The sequence below is a fragment of the Drosophila virilis genome, chromosome X (genome assembly GCF_030788295.1).
Source record: "Drosophila virilis strain 15010-1051.87 chromosome X, Dvir_AGI_RSII-ME, whole genome shotgun sequence".
In the NCBI taxonomy this organism is placed as follows: Eukaryota; Metazoa; Arthropoda; class Insecta; order Diptera; family Drosophilidae; genus Drosophila; species Drosophila virilis.
This window is the reverse complement of record NC_091543.1, coordinates 21,438,237-21,459,077: the sequence shown is the minus strand read 5'-3', so window position 1 is coordinate 21,459,077 and position 20,841 is coordinate 21,438,237. Positions and strand designations below refer to the sequence as shown.

Genomic DNA, 20,841 nt, shown 5'->3' with positions numbered 1-20,841 from the left:
TTTTGGAACGTCATATCTCCCCGCGGAGCTATTATCCACCATACCGCGCGGAGCTATGTCGTTTTGGAACGTCATATTTCCCCGCGGAGCTATTATCTATCATACCGCGCGGAGTTATGTCGTTTTGGAACGTCATATCTCCCCGCGGAGCTATTATCCATCTTACCGCGCGGACTTATGTCGCTTTGGAATGTCAAATCTCCCCGCGGAGCTATTACCCATCATACCGCGCGGAGTTATGTCGTTTAGGAACGTCATATCTCCCCGCGCAGCTAGTACCCATCAAACCGCGCGGAGCTATGTCGTTTTGGAACGTCATATTTCCCCGCGGAGCTATTTCCATCATACCGCGCGGAGTTATGTCTTTTTGGAACGTCATATCTCCCCGCGGAGCTATTACCCATCATACCGCGCGGAGTTATGTCGTTTAGGAACGTCATATCGCCCCGCGGAGCTAGTACCCATCATACCGCGCGGAGCTATGTCGTTTTGGAACGTCATATCTCCCCGCGGAGCTATTTCCATCCGAGCGGAGGGAGTTATGTCGTTTTGGAACGTCATATCTCCCCGCGAAGCTATTATCCATCATACCGCGTGGAGTTATGTCGTTTTGGAACGTCATATCTCCCCGGGGAGCTATTATCCATTATACCGCGCGAGGCTATGTCGTTTTGGAACGTCATATCTCCCCGCGGAGCTAGTACCCATCACACCGCGCGGAGTTATGTCGTTTTGGAACGTCATATCTCCCCGCGGAGCTAATATCCATCATACCGCGCGGAGCTATGTTGTCTTGGAACGCCATATCTCCCCGCGGAGCTATTTCCATCCGAGCGGAGAGAGTTATGTCGTTTTGGAACGTCATATCTCCCCGCGGAGCTAATATCCATCATACTGCGCGGAGTTATGTCGTTTTGGAACGTCATTTCTGCCCGCGGAGCTAGTACCCATCATACCGCGCGGAGCTATGTCGTTTTGGAACGTCATATTTCCCCGCGGAGCTATTATCCATCATACCGCGTGGAGTTATGTCGTTTTGGAACGTCATATTTCCCGCGGAGCTATTATCCATCATGCCGCGCGGAGTTATGTCGTTTTGGAACGTCATATCGCCCCGCGGAGCTAGTACCCATCATACCGCGCGGAGCTATGTCGTTTTGGAACGTCATATCTCCGCGCGGAGCTATTTCCATCCGAGCGGAGGGAGTTATGTCGTTTTGGAACGTCATATCTCCCCGCGGAGCTATTTCCATCCGAGCGGAGGGAGTTATGTCGTTTTGGAACGTCATATCTCCCCGCGGAGCTATTATCCATCATACCGCGTGGAGTTATGTCGTTTAGGAACGTCATATCTCCCCGCGCAGCTAGTACCCATCAAACCGCGCGGAGCTATGTCGTTTTGGAACGTCATATTTCCCCGCGGAGCTATTTCCATCATACCGCGCGGAGTTATGTCTTTTTGGAACGTCATATCTCCCCGCGGAGCTATTACCCATCATACCGCGCGGAGTTATGTCGTTTAGGAACGTCATATCGCCCCGCGGAGCTAGTACCCATCATACCGCGCGGAGCTATGTCGTTTTGGAACGTCATATCTCCCCGCGGAGCTATTTCCATCCGAGCGGAGGGAGTTATGTCGTTTTGGAACGTCATATCTCCCCGCGAAGCTATTATCCATCATACCGCGTGGAGTTATGTCGTTTTGGAACGTCATATCTCCCCGGGGAGCTATTATCCATTATACCGCGCGAGGCTATGTCGTTTTGGAACGTCATATTTCCCGCGGAGCTATTATCCATCACACCGCGCGGAGTTATGTCGTTTTGGAACGTCATATCTCCCCGCGGAGCTAATATCCATCATACCGCGCGGAGCTATGTTGTCTTGGAACGCCATATCTCCCCGCGGAGCTATTTCCATCCGAGCGGAGAGAGTTATGTCGTTTTGGAACGTCATATCTCCCCGCGGAGCTAATATCCATCATACTGCGCGGAGTTATGTCGTTTTGGAACGTCATTTCTGCCCGCGGAGCTAGTACCCATCATACCGCGCGGAGTTATGTCGTTTTGGAACGTCATATCTCCCCGCGGAGCTCTTACCCATCATACCGCGCGGAGTTATGTCGTTTAGGAACGTCATATCTCCCCGCGGAGCTATTATCCATCATACCGCGCGGAGTTATGTCGTTTTGGAACGTCATATCTCCCCGCGGAGCTATTTCCATCCGAGCGGAGGGAGTTATGTCGTTTAGGAACGTCATATCTCCCCGCGGAGCTATTTCCATCCGAGCGGAGGGAGTTATGTCGTTTAGGAACGTCATATCTCCCCGCGGAGCTATTATCCACCATACCGCGCGGAGCTATGTCGTTTTGGAACGTCATATCTCCCCGCGGAGCTAGTACCCATCATACCGCGCGGAGTTATGTCGTTTAGGAACGTCATATCTCCCCGCGGAGCTAGTACCCATCATACCGCGCGGAGCTATGTCGTTTTGGAACGTCATATCTCCGCGCGGAGCTATTTCCATCCGAGCGGAGGGAGTTATGTCGTTTTGGAACGTCATATCTCCCCGCGGAGCTATTTCCATCCGAGCGGAGGGAGTTATGTCGTTTTGGAACGTCATATCTCCCCGCGGAGCTATTATCCATCATACCGCGTGGAGTTATGTCGTTTTGGAACGTCATATTTCCCGCGGAGCTATTATCCATCAGAACGTCATATCTCCCCGTGGAGCTATTTCCATCCGAGCGGAGGGAGTTATGTCGTTTTGGAACGTCATATCTCCCCGCGGAGCTATTACCCATCATACCGCGCGGAGTTATGTCGTTTTGGAACGTCATATCTCCCCGCGGAGCTATTATCCATCATACCGCGCGGAGTTATGTCGTTTTGGAACGTCATATCTCCCCGCGGAGCTAGTACCCATCATACCGCGCGGAGCTATGTCGTTTTGGAACGTCATATCTCCCCGCGGAGCTAATATCCATCATACTGCGCGGAGTTATGTCGTTTTGGAACGTCATATCTCCCCGCGGAGCTAATATCCATCATACCGCGCGGAGCTATGTCGTCTTGGAACGCCATATCTCCCCGCGAAGCTATTACCCATCATACCGCCTGGAGTTATGTCGTTTTGGAACGTCATATCTCCCCGCGGAGCTATTACCCATCAAATCGCGTGGAGTTATGTCGTTTTGGAACGTCATATCTCCCCGCGGAGTTATTTCCATCCGAGCGGAGGGAGTTATGTCGTTTTGGAACGTCATATCTCCCCGCGGAGCTATTACCCATCATACCGCGCGGAGTTATGTCGTTTTGGAACGTCATATCTCCCCGCAGAGCTATTACCCATCAAATCGCGTGGAGTCATGTCGTTTTGGAACGCTTACTTGAATCTTATTACCAGTTAGATGATTTTAACAATGGATGTGGAGTAATCTTTGTTGACGCTTGTGCATTCGATCGCTACTGCTATGTAAGCGAAAATTCGCAGGAGTGCGTTAGCTTATCTGTGTTTTGGTGTGAGAACCTAATTTTAGATGCTAATTGTTAAGTTGACCAGGGGGTGCGCGGGGTTTCATTAGATGTTCTAAATAACGTGCTTATAGAGCGTGCTCATATTCTCGCTGATTGCAGAGATAGAGCAGCTGAAGGGGTGCATGGAGGTTCGCATGCGCTGCCCAAGCGCGTATTCCCGTCCCGAATAGAGTTTCCTCGGTCAGTCGAGCCTTTGTCCCTTGTCCTAGTCGAACAAATCATATGCTTTCGGCTTTTGTTTCCGCAGTCTTACTCTCTCTGGGCATAACAAAATGGTCGGTTGTATGGTTAGTGGTGCTAAGGTAAATCGCTTAAGTGTGAATCCAATAGAAGTTTTATCAGACCTTCAGTTGCAGTTCCCAAAGCTGCATAATTATCAGCATTTGATAGACCCCATTAAATATATATTGTTGATTAGCATCAGCAGCCGAGTTGATATACGAAGCCATGTCTATCTACCTGTTTCTATGCAAACTACTGTCGAAGGTCCGTCTTTCTGCTGCAGTCAGTACATATATTTCAGAACTGGTCGGATCGGACCACTATATCAACGACCGATCGAAAAGTAGGTTCTCGTACGAAACACTTTTTTACTTAGGATTTTTTTCAGGTTTGCCAACTCTCATCAACATCGGACCACAAAATATATATATAGATGCCTCATAAAAGATAGGCCTAAAGTAGGTTCTTTAAGATACATCTTCCTGTTGCTTTGCCTTTCATATAGTTATTTACAACCTGATCATACTGAAATTCTGATTACACTCAATGTCGCATGAGAAAAGATATGTCCGAGAATGTCTTCTTTGGGACTCTACATGAAGCAAAGATATATTGTGTTATTTATAGGGGCAGTTTTTCACTTCGTTCAGGGTATTTTCTAGTGGGGCACTTACGACCAAATCACCTTTTCATGCTTTTGTTAGCTTGTTGGTAAACAAGATAATGCGAAGTACGGGGATACTCACGTTTCAAAATAATAGCTTATAGCACATACTGACATATATACAGACTAATGACTTACTTGCATGTATGTATGTAGGTATTTGTGATTGCAAATCGCTTATAGATAAGGTGTACATTTTATAACAATATAGTATGTATGCGGTAATAAAACCGCAACAGAAACCATCACAACAACAGAAGCGGCTTGTGCTAAGTGCAAAGTGCTATCGTGAATAGTCAAAGAAGGTGCAAAAACAAAACCAATAATATCAGATACAGTACAGAATATGTAAGAATGCAGTGGTCGGGAGTGCCTGACTAGGAGATACCCTGTGCCCGGCCAAGAGATATTTTGACCCTAGCGTAAAGCTTTCTTTACAAATAGTCTCGCTTCTTTCTTAACATACAATCGATACTCGATTACTCAAAAATCTAGCTAAGTTTTAACTGTTGAAATTCTGTCAAGGAAGTAGTTTTTTTGTGTATGGAAAATGTTCTGATTAAAGATACAAACCTTGATGACACTATTTGCAATGCTTTCTTGAATAGGTTCTGTGATTATTTTCCGATCTTTATGAAATTTTCAGCCCGTCAATATGGCATCCAAATTTGTCTAAGTACCAAGGCCCAACACTATTCCTCAAATATAAAAGACAGTTTGTCCCAACCGACTGATTGGTTATCAAAGTACAACCCAAACTGTAAGAGCCAGGAAGCTGAAAGTTTCACTCTAGTCACTTTATGTGATGAAAGTGCACGCTCAGGACGGGGTTTTTGGAAATTTCATCTGAACATGTTTTTTATTCAAGAACTTACTTTCCAACCGATCGTTCCTATGTCGATCCAAGTACAAACTTTAAAAGGTACATACATATGTACATACATATATGTAGGTAGGATGCATAGTGAAACCAATAATTGCCGAATTAGGTAAAAATATTCTATGGTAGATATATTATATATCCGGTTCCGACATGCATACATATGCAGCAGACGGTAGCTTTAAAACTGAGATATTTTGAATAGAAACTGACAGGAGGATAGGCGGACATGGCTACTTTGCCGCGGCTGCTGATCAGTAGATCATGAAAATATATAGTTTATGAGATCAGATACATGTTCTGCTATGCGTTTAATATTTCATGACAATTCGAATGTCACCAGCTATAATTTAAGTACATACATATATGTACATATGTATGCATGTATATGTAAATTTAAACGGCGATGCCTATGTATAAATGTATAAGTGTTTTTACAAAATATTTAAAACTGAAATTGAATTAGTTAAAATCAACTACGAAAATGGTAACTAAAATAGTTAGACATATTTACATTCGATATGCATGCACATATGTAGCTACATATGTAGCTACATACATATGTATGTACACATAGCGGTATTTATTAGGGATCCCATCTTTTTGACAGCTTATCGAACTGACCCTCAATCGGCGTGGGGTGCTCAACACCGTATGTACATATGTATATTAAATGCGCAGAACATCGGCACTTCTGCCAACCAACAACAAAACGAACTCTCGACTGTGAAAACAAAAGCAATATTAATTAGTATAACAGAAACAGCGACGCTACAAAATGCCAAACGAAAACAAACAAGTAAAAGTGCTCTAGTCGATAATGTCCCACTAGGAGAGATACCCTTCCCCTAGCTTTGGGTTGCCATAACATACACATGTATGTACACATGTTCTTACTTATGTACGTATGCATACATACATATGCGCATACATATAAACAGCGACTGTGTTTGTTCGTTTTATAAAATATACACTTGATCCTAACTTCTGATACATCCAAAATACATACATAAATAGACACAGTTAACAAGAGAGTGAGATAAACGTTATCTGTGCTGAATACCAAATCGTGTGTTCTTAGCTTTATGAAGTATTTTCAGAAATCGCAGCGAAAAGCAATATTAATTAAAATCGAATATACTCCACTTATCAATTTGGGTACAGGGTATGAAAAGCAGGCAAAGCAAGCAATCGACGACCGGCTTCTCTTCTTTTTCATGCTTTGCAGCTACACACAAACGACTGCGCGTCAGCAGCTGCGCCACGCATGTGTTCATTCAATAGCTCCACTGCCTCTCTTGTCTACACAAAAACACTCACACAGATATGTATGAATATTTCGAATGTTGCCAATGGCAGCGCAGGCGCAGCTCATAGACGGCAGCGACGCTGGCTTCTTTACTGCCAATGCCTTTGCGTCGCGTTTAAAATGTCGCATTCGGCGACGCTTAGAGCTCAGTCTAAAAACAGCAGTTAGAGCGATTGACCAGTCAGCTGCTAGTCCTGCTACTAAAACTAATTACATTCGTTTGTTTTTGTTATTTTGTTATTTTGTTATTTTGCTTATTCGTGTTTGGAATTCGAACTTTTGTCTTTTGTTCGCGTTTTGTGTTGCGCCAGCTTTTATCGCTGCAGAAAAAAAAAAAAATCACAGAATTAAATAATTAAGTTATTATTATAGGAATACAAAAACAAAATGACGCAACCGGTAAAGTTCTATTTCGATTTTTTAAATCAGTCCAGCCGATCCCTCTACATACTTTTGGAGGCATCAAAAATTCCATTCGAAGCAATACCTATTTCTATGGTCAAAGGTAAGTTGAGTACGTGCCCAAATGCTCGTCATCAGCCTTTACTAGCCCATAGACACACACACACACATACACGTATACACACAGACACGTACACACACATACATACAGTTTACTACTCAATAATCAATTCAAATACAACATATGCATATGTAAGTATATTATGCACTTAAGTCTATTTCTGTCTCTTTCTTAGTGAGTCTCTGATATTTTATGAGTATTTTCCAAAATTTTCCACTTGTTTAAAATTCCGCTTATCAAGTTTCCGAAGGGGAAAGTGCTACATACATGCTTGTCTACATATGTACATAAATGTGTATGTATGTAATAGACAGGTATGCACGCTTAATGTCACTTTTGAAATAATGATAATCTATGATAATTGAAATAGAAACATAATTTATAAAAATTGTTTCGTTGTACATTATCATACTTGTTGTCGGAAGTAAATCTCAATTATTCTCATATTAAAAGCTTTCACACATTATTTCAGAGTGCATCATTCTGGAGGGTATAGCTAGCTATCTTCTAAGTGCTGAAGATTATATACCCTCAAATGATGTACTCACATAACAGATTGCGGTAAATTTGTACATTACCGATAAAAAAAACGAAGAACTTTCATGTTTAGCTTCTAAGATACACTAGTACGAAGATGATGTGATTTAGCTTGAGAAATCACGTTTCTAAACAGTTCAGTTTTTGACAGATTGTTTCTACGGGAGCTAAATGATATAGTTATTCGTTATTGATAAGATTTTGCAAAATCTTGAAAACATATAGAACTGTCGAGGCTTGATACTGATAATGGGGTCGGAGATATCTCCTTCGATGCTTAGCACAATTCGTATAAACATTTTATTAATTTATTACCTATCTATGTATGTATGTTCACCAGTCAACCATAATTGTGGCTTGTGGAAATAATTATTTATACATATGTACATACATGTATGTAGTATGTAGGTCGCCAAAAATTTATTACGCTTGGTGTGTTTACTAAAAAAAAATACATATGCATATATAATTTGTATATTTCAATTCAAATTAAATGTTTGCACTGCCATGATTTAATTTATTCATATACATATTTAATATATATATTGTGTACAGGTGTGCATATGTATGTGTGTGAGGGCAAACATTCACCTAAAGCTTTACCAATGTATCGGCTTATAATGCATTTCGCACCCAGCTGCAAAGTTTTTTAATGTGGCCAATGTATAAAACGCGTTTATAAATAGAATCAGAAATATTGACACACTTATAATAAATAAAACAAATAAAAACAAGTATAATAAGTACTCTACGCGGTAGTGCCGGACTAGGATATACCCTGTGCCCAGCATCGACAAACAAATGCTATTAGTCAGAAACGTGATTTTTAAGTTATCTATGAATAACTACTTGTTATGTTAGTTTTTGTACTTTTAAAATGAGAAATGTTGTTTGCTACATTTATGTATGTAGAATTCATTTGATTTCTGATAAATTGATAGTTCTATTGAATAATTATAGATATTCGACGTCAACCTGGGTTCAGAGATAGGAAACTAAGTACACGATCCGAACATTAGCCCGTTAGCTGATCTCCATTTAAGCACAGGGTATTAAACAAACAAAAATTTCTGGTTTCCTTAGCTGCACATACGGCGCAGTAGAGATTACTCTGGCACAAAATAAAACTTTTTTTATTTGCAGAAAAGTTGCAAATTGCCCAAATCAAATAAAAAGATCTTGCAAGAACAATTTGTTTACGCTGAACCAATTGAAAATGGCTAAAAAGAGACCGATCACATTTTTTTTTCAAAAATGTATGCTATTTTTCCAATACATTAAACATTTATAAAAAAAACGGCGACTTTGTTTATTTAAAAATTATTTACCTATTTATTTTTAGTTATATTTATACTCTGCTCCCATTAAAAAGGGATAAAATAAGGGGACATTGCCTTTTGCAAATTTATTTAACATGCGCAACTAAGCAAGTCGAACCTAAAAAAGTGTAAATACTCTTGATTCAATTTAGTCATGTTTCAAACTGCTGGATATCGACTTGCGCAGCTTTTCCGCCCCCAAGTAGACGTGACTTAAAAAGTGTTACACTTTTACGCGAAAAGACGCGAGTTTAAATGTCAAGTTTCAAATATAAATCTCCAAAAAAGTACGTTTTTGCGGATTTACAGACTGACTTACGGAGAGCAAGACGGAATACTCAGTTGTGGCTTCCATTTAGAGATAAACTGTAACTAAGGTCATTGAGTTATTACATTTTGAGCATGGAGCATTGAAGCAGACCTATAAGAAACGCCAAGCACTGTGCAAACTTAGACACTCGACTCGTGCACATGCAACCAAGTCTGCATCTGCATAAGGCTGTTTGCTCTGTTGAGAATCGTCGATGCCGTGTTTCGGGGCCAGTGGCCAGTCGCCAAATAAATATCACTCGCAAAAAGTGAGCTTAAGTGGCACAACTACTTAAAAAAAGTTGTCGTTTTTGGAAACTGTTCAGCTTAAAGTCCAACTGCGAGCAAGTTTCGCTGCACTTGCACTACGACAACAAGGAAGCCGCCGGGTAAGCTCTCAGTTTTTCTGCAATTTGCATGCAACAAATGCGGATGTAGGCGATCGGAAAACTCGAGAAATTCGTTTTTGACATCTAAAAGTTGTATACCTTAAAATGCCTACTTAACTTCAAAGTATATAAGTATTTAGCGCAATAGTTTAATGCTCGATCTAACCTTGACTAAGTCCATAACTGCAACCATCGTTTGGGCCATGTTTGACTTGGTTAAGTTTGGTTTTTATTTGGCAAAGCTATGCAAAACACAATGACGCAGCATTTTTTACTTTTATATAGTGCTCTTTTTGTATACCCTGAACCATTTTAGAAATGGGTATAATGGTTTTGAGTAAATGCGTGTAACAGCCAGAAGAAAGCAACTCCGATTCAATTAATTAGATTAATTCTTGATCAGTAGCAATAGTCGATTTTGATTTCATGAAGATCGGACAATAAGCACGGAAGTAAATTGGCAAAGATTTCCCCACAGTGTGTGGCTAAGTGAAGAAGAAGCTGCGTATATACCTGTGCAATAGGAAGGTAAAATGCATGAGAATCTCTTAGTACTAAAGTACTCTTATTATTATTCTATTAACAATGTGTAAAAAGATAGTAGGTAAATCTTGCAAATATATATAACTGGCAGAAGGGGCATGTCTGACCTCATAAAGTATTTATACTTAATCAGGCCGATGAGTTGAGTCAATTTAGCCATGTTCGCGTGTCAGTCTGTCCCTGTCTGACACTACATAAGCTAAAGACTTAAAATGCATATGGTCCTATAGCATACGCAAAACTCGTTCATTTGTCTGTTACATATATTTGGTCAAAAACAATTGCATATGTGTGTACATAAATAAGTATATATTATTGAGCCTGTAATAATAAGTACATTTGTTGTTGTTTTTTTGTTTAATTTTTTTTTAAGGTGAGCACTTAACGGGCGAGTTTCGAGACAAGGTCAATCGGTTTCGCAAGCTGCCCGCAATCACTGATCAGGGATATCAGCTGTCCGAGAGCGTGGCCATCTTCCGTCATCTAGCTCGCGAGAAGCTAGTGCCCGAGCACTGGTATCCGCATCGTTATCTGGGTCGCAGCCGCATCGATGAGTTTCTTGCTTGGCAGCAGTCCAATATGGCGGTGGCCTGTACCGATTATTTTCAGCAAAAATGGCTGGTGCCTTACCTGCAGAAAACACGACCTTCCGATAGTGCGGTAAGTTAAGGTTATTTCCTTGTAAAAGGTTATAATGCTTTTGTGCCAGTGTATGTAACATGTTGAAGAAAACACCTTAGTAAGAAGATAGAGACCAAACCCTACTCGTCTGTCTCAGCGCCTTTAAAGCTAGAGAGCTGCAAATTTGAATGTAGCTCCCCCCATGCCAGAGTTTGTTTGAAAACAACAAAAGCTTGCTCCATTTCAACGAAATCTATAAATGTCAACATCAATATCCTGCTTTTTGAGCATATCTCGGAGCTAAGTCTTACGGTTACTATGCTTAGATCTAGACGATCCAGATGCCTCGTATCCATGAAAAGTTCGAATTCGATCGGATGGGATACAGATACAGGTGGAATTATTTAAAACCCACTGTCTGTGTTTCAGTCTTTCAGGATAAATAGCTATCATATAAACTATATATACTTAAAAATATATGACATATCCCAAAATTCATACATTCTTTATGCAGGTTAATGTAGCTAGCAAGCAGCTGGAGCACACACTTAACGACTTTGAGGAGCTGTTCCTGAATTCTCGAAAATTCATGTTGGGCGATAACATATCCTATGCGGATTTGAGTGCAATCTGTGAAATTGACCAGCCCAGTAAGTATTATTTATATAAGTTCTTTATTGCCACAAAATGACTAATTCTCTTTACTTTCTTCTTCTTCTTATAGAGTGCATTGGCTTCAATGCCTTTAAAAATCGAAACAAGCTGGCGCGCTGGTATGACATGGTGCGCGAAGAGCTGGGACCCTATTACAAAAATGTCCACAAGGAGTTCGAGTCCAAGTTAAAACTGAACAATGGACAGCAGCAGCTCGGCGAGGCGCACGCCCTAAAGCAATGACGAATTACCAGATAGCCTTGTTTTAATTATATATGTATATACCCTGTACACATTGAAAATGGTATTATGGTTTTGCGCAAATGTATGTACCAGGCAGAAGGAGGCATCTCCGTTCCCATAAAATATTTAGTATATCCATGTTTGTTTGTCTGCCCTTTTTGTCTGTATCTATGAAAACTATGCCGCCAGTTTTCGGGCATTCTGGATTAAACTTTGCCTCGGTCCATCGTTTTTATCAGTCAGTGTCTGAGAAAAACGTTATGTTTCGAGGTAACATTTAAGCGTAGGAAAATAGAGTTTTAGATAGTAACATATCGTTCATCTGCTTTATGTGTGCAAGGGTAAATATTATTCGGTCTCCGAAAATAATTGTTTATTTTTTTTTTCTTTCGATTACCTTAGTCAGAAGCTTATTTAATAATATGTACACTAAAGACGCGTTAGCCGTTAATTATTATATCTGTAAATACTTAGAAAATAATGTTCAAATATCATATAATATTCCGAAAAAATTAAACTAAGATGGCCAAGTGTGTTTTCACACTTTTTTTACAAGTAAACTTCATGACTAAAATTCCAAGATATATAGACACACTTTGAGAGTTGGGCTTTGGACTGAAGCTATAGAGTAACTAAACCCAAATAATTAAAGGCTCTTTTATACCTGTTTCGGCTTTTTATTCCACTGTAATTAGAGCATTGTGCAGTCGGTTGCACCCAACTGTAATGTAGTACTTGTTGCAATTTACCACTTAAATAAACTTGTTTTGTTTTTATTTTTATAGTTATACTAAAATACCTTATATATTATTGTACTAATGAGCCGCATCTAATAAGATATATGTACTCAAATTTAAATTCAAAATAAATTGCACTTTAATCAAAGTTTATCTGTTTATTTGTTCTAATCGAATGCATTGTTTAACTTGGCTTGCGATATGAAAACGAGTATATTAGTTTTGCGCAATGTCCGTCATGCTGTCCGTTCGCACAGGCCCAAGTATCTATATCTCCCACAGTTCTTCAGTGCAACCGCCAATTCGACAAATAAAAATCTTAAAAAAAGATCGCTAAGGGTATGCGCCAAACGCGCATCAATACTCATTACTCAATCGAACAACATTGATTACTCTACGAAACAAGCTAAAATATGGCCTCTCATATAGTGTAACATATATTTGCACGTTGGGTCCCACATGGACTCTGTTTCTGCACTGGCCCTAAGCTCGCCGGATCTCTCAGAGAGTGTGTGATGGCACTTAAGCAGATGCTTGTATTTTATTTACCATTGCATACATAAAATTATAAATAAATTACAATATCAATTAATTCATTAAAATTAACATTGATTTCAATAGACTACATGGAAACCACCGTATACTACAGATACGACCTATTTGTGCAATTGAACGTAACTTCGGCTGCCATTCGTCTGTGACAGGACAACGTAGGTTGGCATTGGGGATATATATTGCCGAGAGGTACGTTTTTATCGCTGTTGAGGGACTATTAAAATGTTTTATTTCCGATTTGACGACCCTACATATTGTATCTTTAGTTGTCATACTTTCTGTTTAAATATTGGCTTTGTTTTTTCTTTCTTTTATTTTTCATGTTTTTGTTTCGATGATTATTTTTTACCACAAACTCTAACATATATTTTTTATTCTATTACATAAGTACATATATTAATTTTTTTTATTTGCTTGTAGTCAAAAGGCACTGCCGCATTGTTTGCTGGGGTTTGTATTCAGCCATATTATTATTTTTTTTTTAAATTTCATATTATTAATTTATGTTGTATATAAATATGAATGTATAGTTCTGAGTCAGTGTGATTTTGTCTTATATATTTTCTGAACTGCACATCGATTAAATATTGTTAATAAATCTAGATATTTGAAAACGAATTTGAGCGCAAAACGTCACCCACCAAATCGTTAACCCGCACTTCCCCCAAATGTTTTTTTCTCACTTATTTTTTTCGAATTTCCCAAAACGCTGATACACGCATTCTTTATGTTTTTATGTAGAGCTTTGAAAATAAGTTGAACTTGAGCGCGAAACGTCACCCACCAAATCTTTGACCCCCATTACCACGAAGGAGGAATGCATTTTTCGAAAACTGTGAAAAACGATATTTAAAAATTTGTTTGAGGCCAAGCGGGCCAAGTCGACCTGCCCATCTCCGCAGTCTGTTTAACTGTATGAAAGCGTCGATACTGGAAACTACTAAAAGCAGATGCTTGACATTTGAAACATTTGAACCACACACAGAACGAGTTTAACAGGCAGGAGGAAGCATCTTCAACCACATAGAGTATATATATCCATTGTCAACACCAATTGATCTAGCCAAGTCCCTATGTCTGTCCGTCCGTCCTGGAGCTGGATATTTCAAAATTTGATCATAGGTCGTCGTTGTGTCCATGCTGCCCGACCTGAAATCGATAAGAATCCATATCGAAATCTTGTTTTTTGTTTAAGCTTAGCCACCACATTCGGAATGTCGATCGGTATGGTATACGCAGAATGTTTGTGTTTTTAGGCATCTCCCTATATAAAGATGTAAAGTCTTTGTACTTGCACGCATTTATATGGCATACTCATGCCCTAAAGATCGGACAATACTGTACTGTGGTGGTAAGGAAAGAAAAAAGAAGTATACTGCACAGTAAGAAGCAAGAATGCTTGTGACGGGAGCTCTGCTTTTAGGGAATCTTCAAGTAGGACACTCCCGACTAAAGCTCACTTACTTGCTTGAAAGTTCTATGTAGACGCTGAATTTCATTAAGATACGGCAATAAACAATTTTGCTCTTCAAGAACACTTGTATGAAACATATGGATTTTGCATATATGCAGTGCAGTAAGCGCCGAGCATCGGTGTGTGTGTGTGTGTTTGTATGTGTGTTACTGTGTAAGTGTGTATGGGATAAAGCTGGAAGCTGTGTAAAGATACAAAGCTCGGCCAGTGGTTCAGAATATCTCCTACTCGAGTGCACCCGACTAGAACACATTTGCTTTTCCTTTTTAATTCCCTTATACCATAGATTTACAATTAAACTTGAAACATTTACAATGTAGTTTGAAGCACACAAAAATTGTTTAGTCCTTTACTTGCAGAACGAATCTTAATCGATACATCCATATGTACATACATATTACATAATTTCATCAATGATACATTGTTGTTATAGCTGTTGCTGTATGCTTTTTGTGCAATAGGAACACGGTCGGCCTGCTTAGTTACAAGTATTAGCCAACTATTATTTTTATTTTTTTTTTAATTGTCTACCTAATTATGTAGAATAGTACGTACGAACAAATCGATTTATAAACCATTTTTAGTTGTGTATTTATATTAGTCAATTTGCCAGAAAACACCAAAAAGAAAAAAAAAAAACAAGTAAGAACGTTGCAATTAAAATCCCCGAGCCTAAAAGATTGTGAGCGCGTTTTTGGAAATGACGACAGCGTCGGTGATTTCGCGATGTGGTTAGTAATTCCTATAACATAACATGGCCACTCCAAAACAATAAGTTTAAGCTACAAAACATACAAATTGAGACATTTTGTAGTGAAGAGAGTGAGATCAATATAAGAATTTCATAGGCAAAAATACGAATAAAAGCGACTTTATTTCAAATTTTTGGTTTATACTTAGATGAAGTTGAGATTAACAAGTGCTTCGAAGACACAACCTCTGAAAATCAATAATATTCAGAGCAAGCCTAAAATCTAAGATGTTTTTGTAATTTAATTTTTTTTTTTTTTTTTTTTGGTATTTTTTGGCACTTTGATTTCAGGCGATCTAAGGATGACCTACTAAGCTGCAGTTTGATTAAAAGCTTACATCTATAGGTGTTTGAACTATCTCTGCCGTTTTGTGGGGGCGGCGTGTATTATTCCAGTTGCTCCCCGTGCCCAGATTCGTCGATGGTATCCTCATCGTGCTCATTCAATAATGGGCTGTCATCACCTAATCGATTGGGCGGGAGTCCGCTGCCTGGCGTTGTTGGTGCCGAGCGAGATATCCAGCCCTTACGGGCCACCCGTCCGCGGTTAACAAAAAAGTTAGCACCGCTGACAACGCTACTAATGGGGCTCTTGAGCACACAGCGTTGGGCAGGCGGTGGTGCCATTACGGCCATTGGTATATATAACGCCTTGTTGGGCGGCTTCGACGCATAGAACTTTTTTCCTTTACTGGGAGTCGCTGATGTCGGCGTTGTTGACATCGGTGTTGATGCCGTATGTTGCAATGTGGCGGGTCGTGTTATTGGCCTGGACAGCGTGTGCTGCAAACGTGGCTTAGCACCACCGGTAAGCAGCAGCTGTTCGTAGCTGACGTCCGCTTGTAGCTTACTTATTTGGTCGAGTATTTCGCGCACCTCGCCGGTTGGGCTAGTAGCTTGAGGGGGAGAGCCAGGCGTGCCAATATTTGAGAGGCTACTTACTCCAGACACTGTGCTGGCTGTTGTGGGCGCTGTTACCGCTGCAGCCGCTTCCTCCGCTGACACTAACTGGCAGCAGTTTTCTAAACTGTGCAGCGGATTGGACTGTATGCAAGCATTGTTGTAAATGGCTGGTGTGCCCCCGGCTGCTAATGCCAGGCTGCACAATGAAGATGTCTGTGTGGCCCCTCCACTTGCAGCTCCACCCACATCTGGTCCAGTCACTCCCAAGCCCGCCGCACAGCTGTTATTCACAAATATATCACTGAGGCTACTGCGGCTGTTTACCATGTAGCGGAAATGTTGATCGCTCTGCGACTGCAGGAAGCCTCCTCCACCACCACCGGTATGCATAAGGCCAGCCGAGTCAACGGACGACTCACCCGGCGAGAAGTGTCCGCTGTGCGAGTTATGTAAACGTGTACTATAATGCGCTGTGCCAGCCCCAAGTCCAGTATTTCTGTCCACTGCAACGGTAGCATAATGGGCTCGTGGCTGATATTCTGGCTCTACCAGCTGGGATGCGGACCTTGGTAAGCCGTATTGCGGCGCTGCTAATTGCGAGTTGGGTGGAGGCTCTCTGTTTGCACCGTAATGTAGGCTTAGCTCTGGGCTGGCTGCTCGTGAGTAGGGTGGCGGCACCAATGTGTTGGCCTCATTGATATTGCAAATGAAGCTGGAGCTAAGCGAGTCAACAGTGCTGGCGGCACTCAGTGAGCCCGTTGGACGCACAATGTAGTTGCGAAAATATTGCACCATCAAATAGCTGGAGCCGGCATTTCCCTTGCTATTTTCGTTGTTGCATGTAAACACGAGCGGGTATAGATCCGGTTTCGATGCCACCTAATAAATAAGTGAAACTCGTTTTAAATAAACACATTTAAGAGATTGACCAGGTAATTGAAAATCGACCATCTCAAAGTATATTGAAACTTACCTCCGTGTACGGCGGGGGAGGGTGATGAAATGAATTGCAGCGACTATATTGCGGCGGTGCATAGCAGGAGCCGGCCGAATCTCCCTCGGATTGTGTGTGATGCTCCGTAAAGCCCCAGCCGCAGAGTGTACGTCGCTTTTTCCACAACGAGTAGGCACAAAGTATGGCTAAAATGACGGCCACCACGACGCACCTAAGTGGGGAATAACATATAATTACGATTGCTGAGAGGTATACACAATTTATAAGAAGCTCTCTTACTGCTCCGTTTGCAGCTGGCGTGTCTGTATGAAAAAGCCCATAAAGGGAACAGGACCAGGCAAAGGCGCGGTAAGAGGGCTAAGATAGTAACGGCCGGCTCCGTTCGTAATCGAATTCCAACTAAATGAGCTGCCTGTTCGCTTGGCTTTTCGGCGACGCTACATTTGATTATGTGAACAGGCGCTCGACAAGCAAAAGAGAAATTGCGGTAGGAACAGTGACAGACAGTGTCTCATTAGTTGGCAATGCCATTTGCCGCTTTCTGTCTCGTCTGGGGATTCGGGGCCGACTTGCATAAGGCGTTGTCTTGACTTGACACAACTCAGTCAGGGGCCAACTTGCTGCCAATAATAATACTCATACTCGTGTTTATATTGGCGTATACCATAGCACACAATGCGAATCAGCCCCGGCAAAGTAACCTTGAACGTTATGCAGAGCTTCTCGTCACAGGGGACTGTGACTGCAACCATGATGATGATATATATGTTATTATCTGCATTTTCTACTTACCAAAAGAACCAATGGCTGATAAAGAATAAGTTCAGTACATGTTCCGACGGTGGAGGCAGCTGTCGCGGTCCACTTTGATATGGTGGACAACAACCCTGGGTGCAGCATTCGCGTGGCAGCGAACATATGTGCCCGCCCTCGCAGAAGCGAGCCGTGACCTGCAAAAGTGCAATAGACAAGAAAGGGTAATGGAGAACAGGTTGGCTCGCGACCTTATTTGTCTGCTATGAGCAATAATAACTATTAATATACACAAGAGCTCAAAGAAAGAAAATTAGTTACTAGAATTGCCAATTTCAATGTTAAATAGCCCAGAGGAAAGAAAACAAAAAAACATGCCAGAGTGCTCTAGTCGGGAGAGCTCGCCTAGGAGATACCTTAAGCCAAATACCTTAAGACAAATAATACATACACAAGCACGCAGTTTCTTCCCTTAACCCCAAATGCATTCTTGATTAATTGGTTTTAATATCAATATTCCGAATATACATCCTAAATTGGGTGTCTTTGATTTGGTTGGAATGAGAGAACGTATGCAAGAAATTAAATATGGGTATGAGCATACTATACGAGAGCCTTAAAATTTGGTGCCTCTAAAATAAGCTACAAGATATGGTATGGTAGTTCGTCCCGTCGAATATCTGGCCAATGTTCTTATGGACTGAAAAACTATATAAACTATAAAACCCATTGGATATTAGATTTCTTATATGGACACATTTACATTTAATGTTTTGGGACAATCATGAAATGAGTAACAATCATGAAATGAGAATACAGCCAAATAAATGTGCAACGCTAGCTCGTCATCATTTAGGTACACGGTATCTTCTAGTCGGGCACTACCGACGGCGCACATGCAGTGCATCACATTTTATACCCTGAATCCATTGAAAATGGCTTAAAATGGTAGATGGAAGCATCTTCTGGTCAGCGTCAATAGTCGAGTATGTGAAGTATGTGAAGTATGTGAAGTATGTGAAGTATGTCTGTCCGAAAACATAACAGTTAGGCTTCAAGGTGTGCGTGTATGTCCTTATAATGCCCGTGTACTACGAGTTTACTTTATATCATCAATAACTTGGCCCGTTTCCATCAATTCAAAATAAGTCACGAAAGCATTTTCTTAAGCGTGTGGCTAGAAGCAGCTCAGCCGCAATGTAAGCGGCGCTCTTGAGTATGTGCAATGTGTATGCATGTTGTATATGTCTAGCTAAAGGGGAATCTCCTAGTCGGGCACTCCCGACAAGAGAAATCATAGGCATTTTTTTTTTTTTTAATTTGGCAAAAGTTACGTGAACTAAGGTCACAAAATCATTGCGTTAAATGAATATGTTTGGCAACTTACTTGAACGGGCAGCCATAGTAGAATGAAAAACATTGGAACTAATCGGAGCATCGTTGAAGCATGAAACCACATGGTGGCCACACAGTTGTCCGACTGGCGCCAAATGTCGATTGGGGTGGCTTGCTTGTCTGGGGTTGTTGTGTAGCTGCAGCCTCCGTGGTTGGTTGTGTGATTTGTTATTCTGTTTTGTTTTTCTTCGGTATTTTCGCTGCTTGATTGTTTGAGATACTTTTTTGTCTTAAGGGTTTTGGTGGCGCTTTGCTTGAAAACACACATACACACGCACGCCCACACGCACACACACAGGCAAGATAAACGCCAGTCGCTACATGGCAGAAAGTTTTGTTTTGTCCTTGACAGAAAATGCAATTTTTCGCTGCATACTTTTGGTCGTCGTCGAACGAGCTGCTTGCCTTTGTGCTTAGCCTTTGCCAGAGTTGTTGTTGTGTTTATGACGTTAACTGAATAAAATATTTATTGCAACGCTATCTACTCGGCCATTAAAAAGTTGATGTGTGTGCCACAGACAGATTTGGTGTTGTGCAAATAGATGACAACATAAGTAGTAGCACTTACGCGAAAACACACGCAATTATTTTGCAAACTTTAATTTGTTTTTATTGTTTTTTTTTTCTTGTTCGCTTGTGTTCATCTTAATACACACAGAAAGTCACACCATCGCGAAAATGAGAAAATTTTCTCGCTATCGTGTAACAACACTTAAGGACCGTTTCTGTTGCTGTTTCTGTCGCTTTCACTGGGCACCAGCAGTATTTGTTCTCTCTGTTGTTAACCAGGCAACAATTTGAGGAGCTTGCTGTTGTTGGTAGGCAGTGTGCAGTAAACAATTACAGAATACTAAAATATTGTTGCGCACCAGGGAGCAGTTGACTGTCACTCAGTAACAGGGATGTGGAGACTGCGACAACAGTGGAGTGTCGGTGCGAAAATGAGAGCGAGTATAGAGTCGCTGTCGTCGTTGAATTGGTAATCGGACTTTGAATTAAGACTTCATTGTCGATTGTACAAAAATGAAGCGTAGAACGCGCACAAAAACAACTGGAAATGGCTAACAAAATTAGAAACAGCGACAGGCTTGCCAAGGCAACTGGGTGTGCAATCAAACTTGTATCTATTTTTATAAAGGCTGCCAACCCTTACAGCTGACAAAAGCTTTAGACAAGCTTTAAGCTAACAACAACCCTCATTGATTAATAAGTAAGTATATAGAGACGAACAGTCACTCCGAGCTTTCAGTGCCACTTTAAAGCATTCGCCCGTACTTGGGCTTGGTCTGCAAATACAAAATCAAACACAAAAACTCAAGCACAGTTTCCATAGTAAGTGACAACAAATCTGTTGAAAAACAACAACAATGCGTTTGAAAAGCGTGCTTGTTTTCGTCCTTTATTTAATTAGAATGCATGTTTGAGTGCAGGGCTTCGAGTCGTTGGAAACAATGTGCAAAAAGCCAGAACGAAGAATGCTTCCGAGCTTGTTGCAATGTTCTGTGTCTGCTTTTTTGTCTTTCAAGGATGTTGCTGCAGAGCCGAGTTCCGGCGCCATTAGGTAGACT

General features: G+C 41.1%; 2 protein-coding genes across 3 annotated transcripts; one reads left to right on the top strand and one right to left on the bottom strand.

Moving 5' to 3' along the window:
- Positions 1–6,755: 6,755 nt before the first annotated feature.
- GstT4 (Glutathione S transferase T4) lies at positions 6,756–12,635 on the top strand. Its single transcript, XM_002055507.3, has 4 exons — positions 6,756–7,117; positions 10,606–10,892; positions 11,368–11,503; positions 11,578–12,635. The coding sequence occupies exons 1-4, from the start codon at positions 7,000–7,002 to the stop codon at positions 11,748–11,750; spliced, it is 714 nt and encodes a 237-aa protein (XP_002055543.1). The 5' UTR covers positions 6,756–6,999; the 3' UTR covers positions 11,751–12,635.
- LOC6631456 (uncharacterized) lies at positions 12,077–20,385 on the bottom strand. Of its 2 annotated transcripts, XM_002055508.4 has the most exons (4): positions 19,266–20,385; positions 17,918–18,075; positions 17,144–17,336; positions 12,077–17,049 (listed from the first exon to the last, which is right to left on the bottom strand). In XM_002055508.4, exons 1-4 carry the CDS (start codon positions 19,539–19,541, stop codon positions 15,655–15,657), a joined length of 2,022 nt encoding a protein of 673 aa, XP_002055544.2. In that variant the 5' UTR covers positions 19,542–20,385; the 3' UTR covers positions 12,077–15,654. The 2 variants fall into 2 exon arrangements, with proteins under 2 accessions (XP_002055544.2, XP_015026365.1); XM_015170879.3 differs by lacking the exons at positions 17,918–18,075; positions 19,266–20,385 and adding an exon at positions 17,405–17,878.
- Positions 20,386–20,841: the final 456 nt, after the last annotated feature.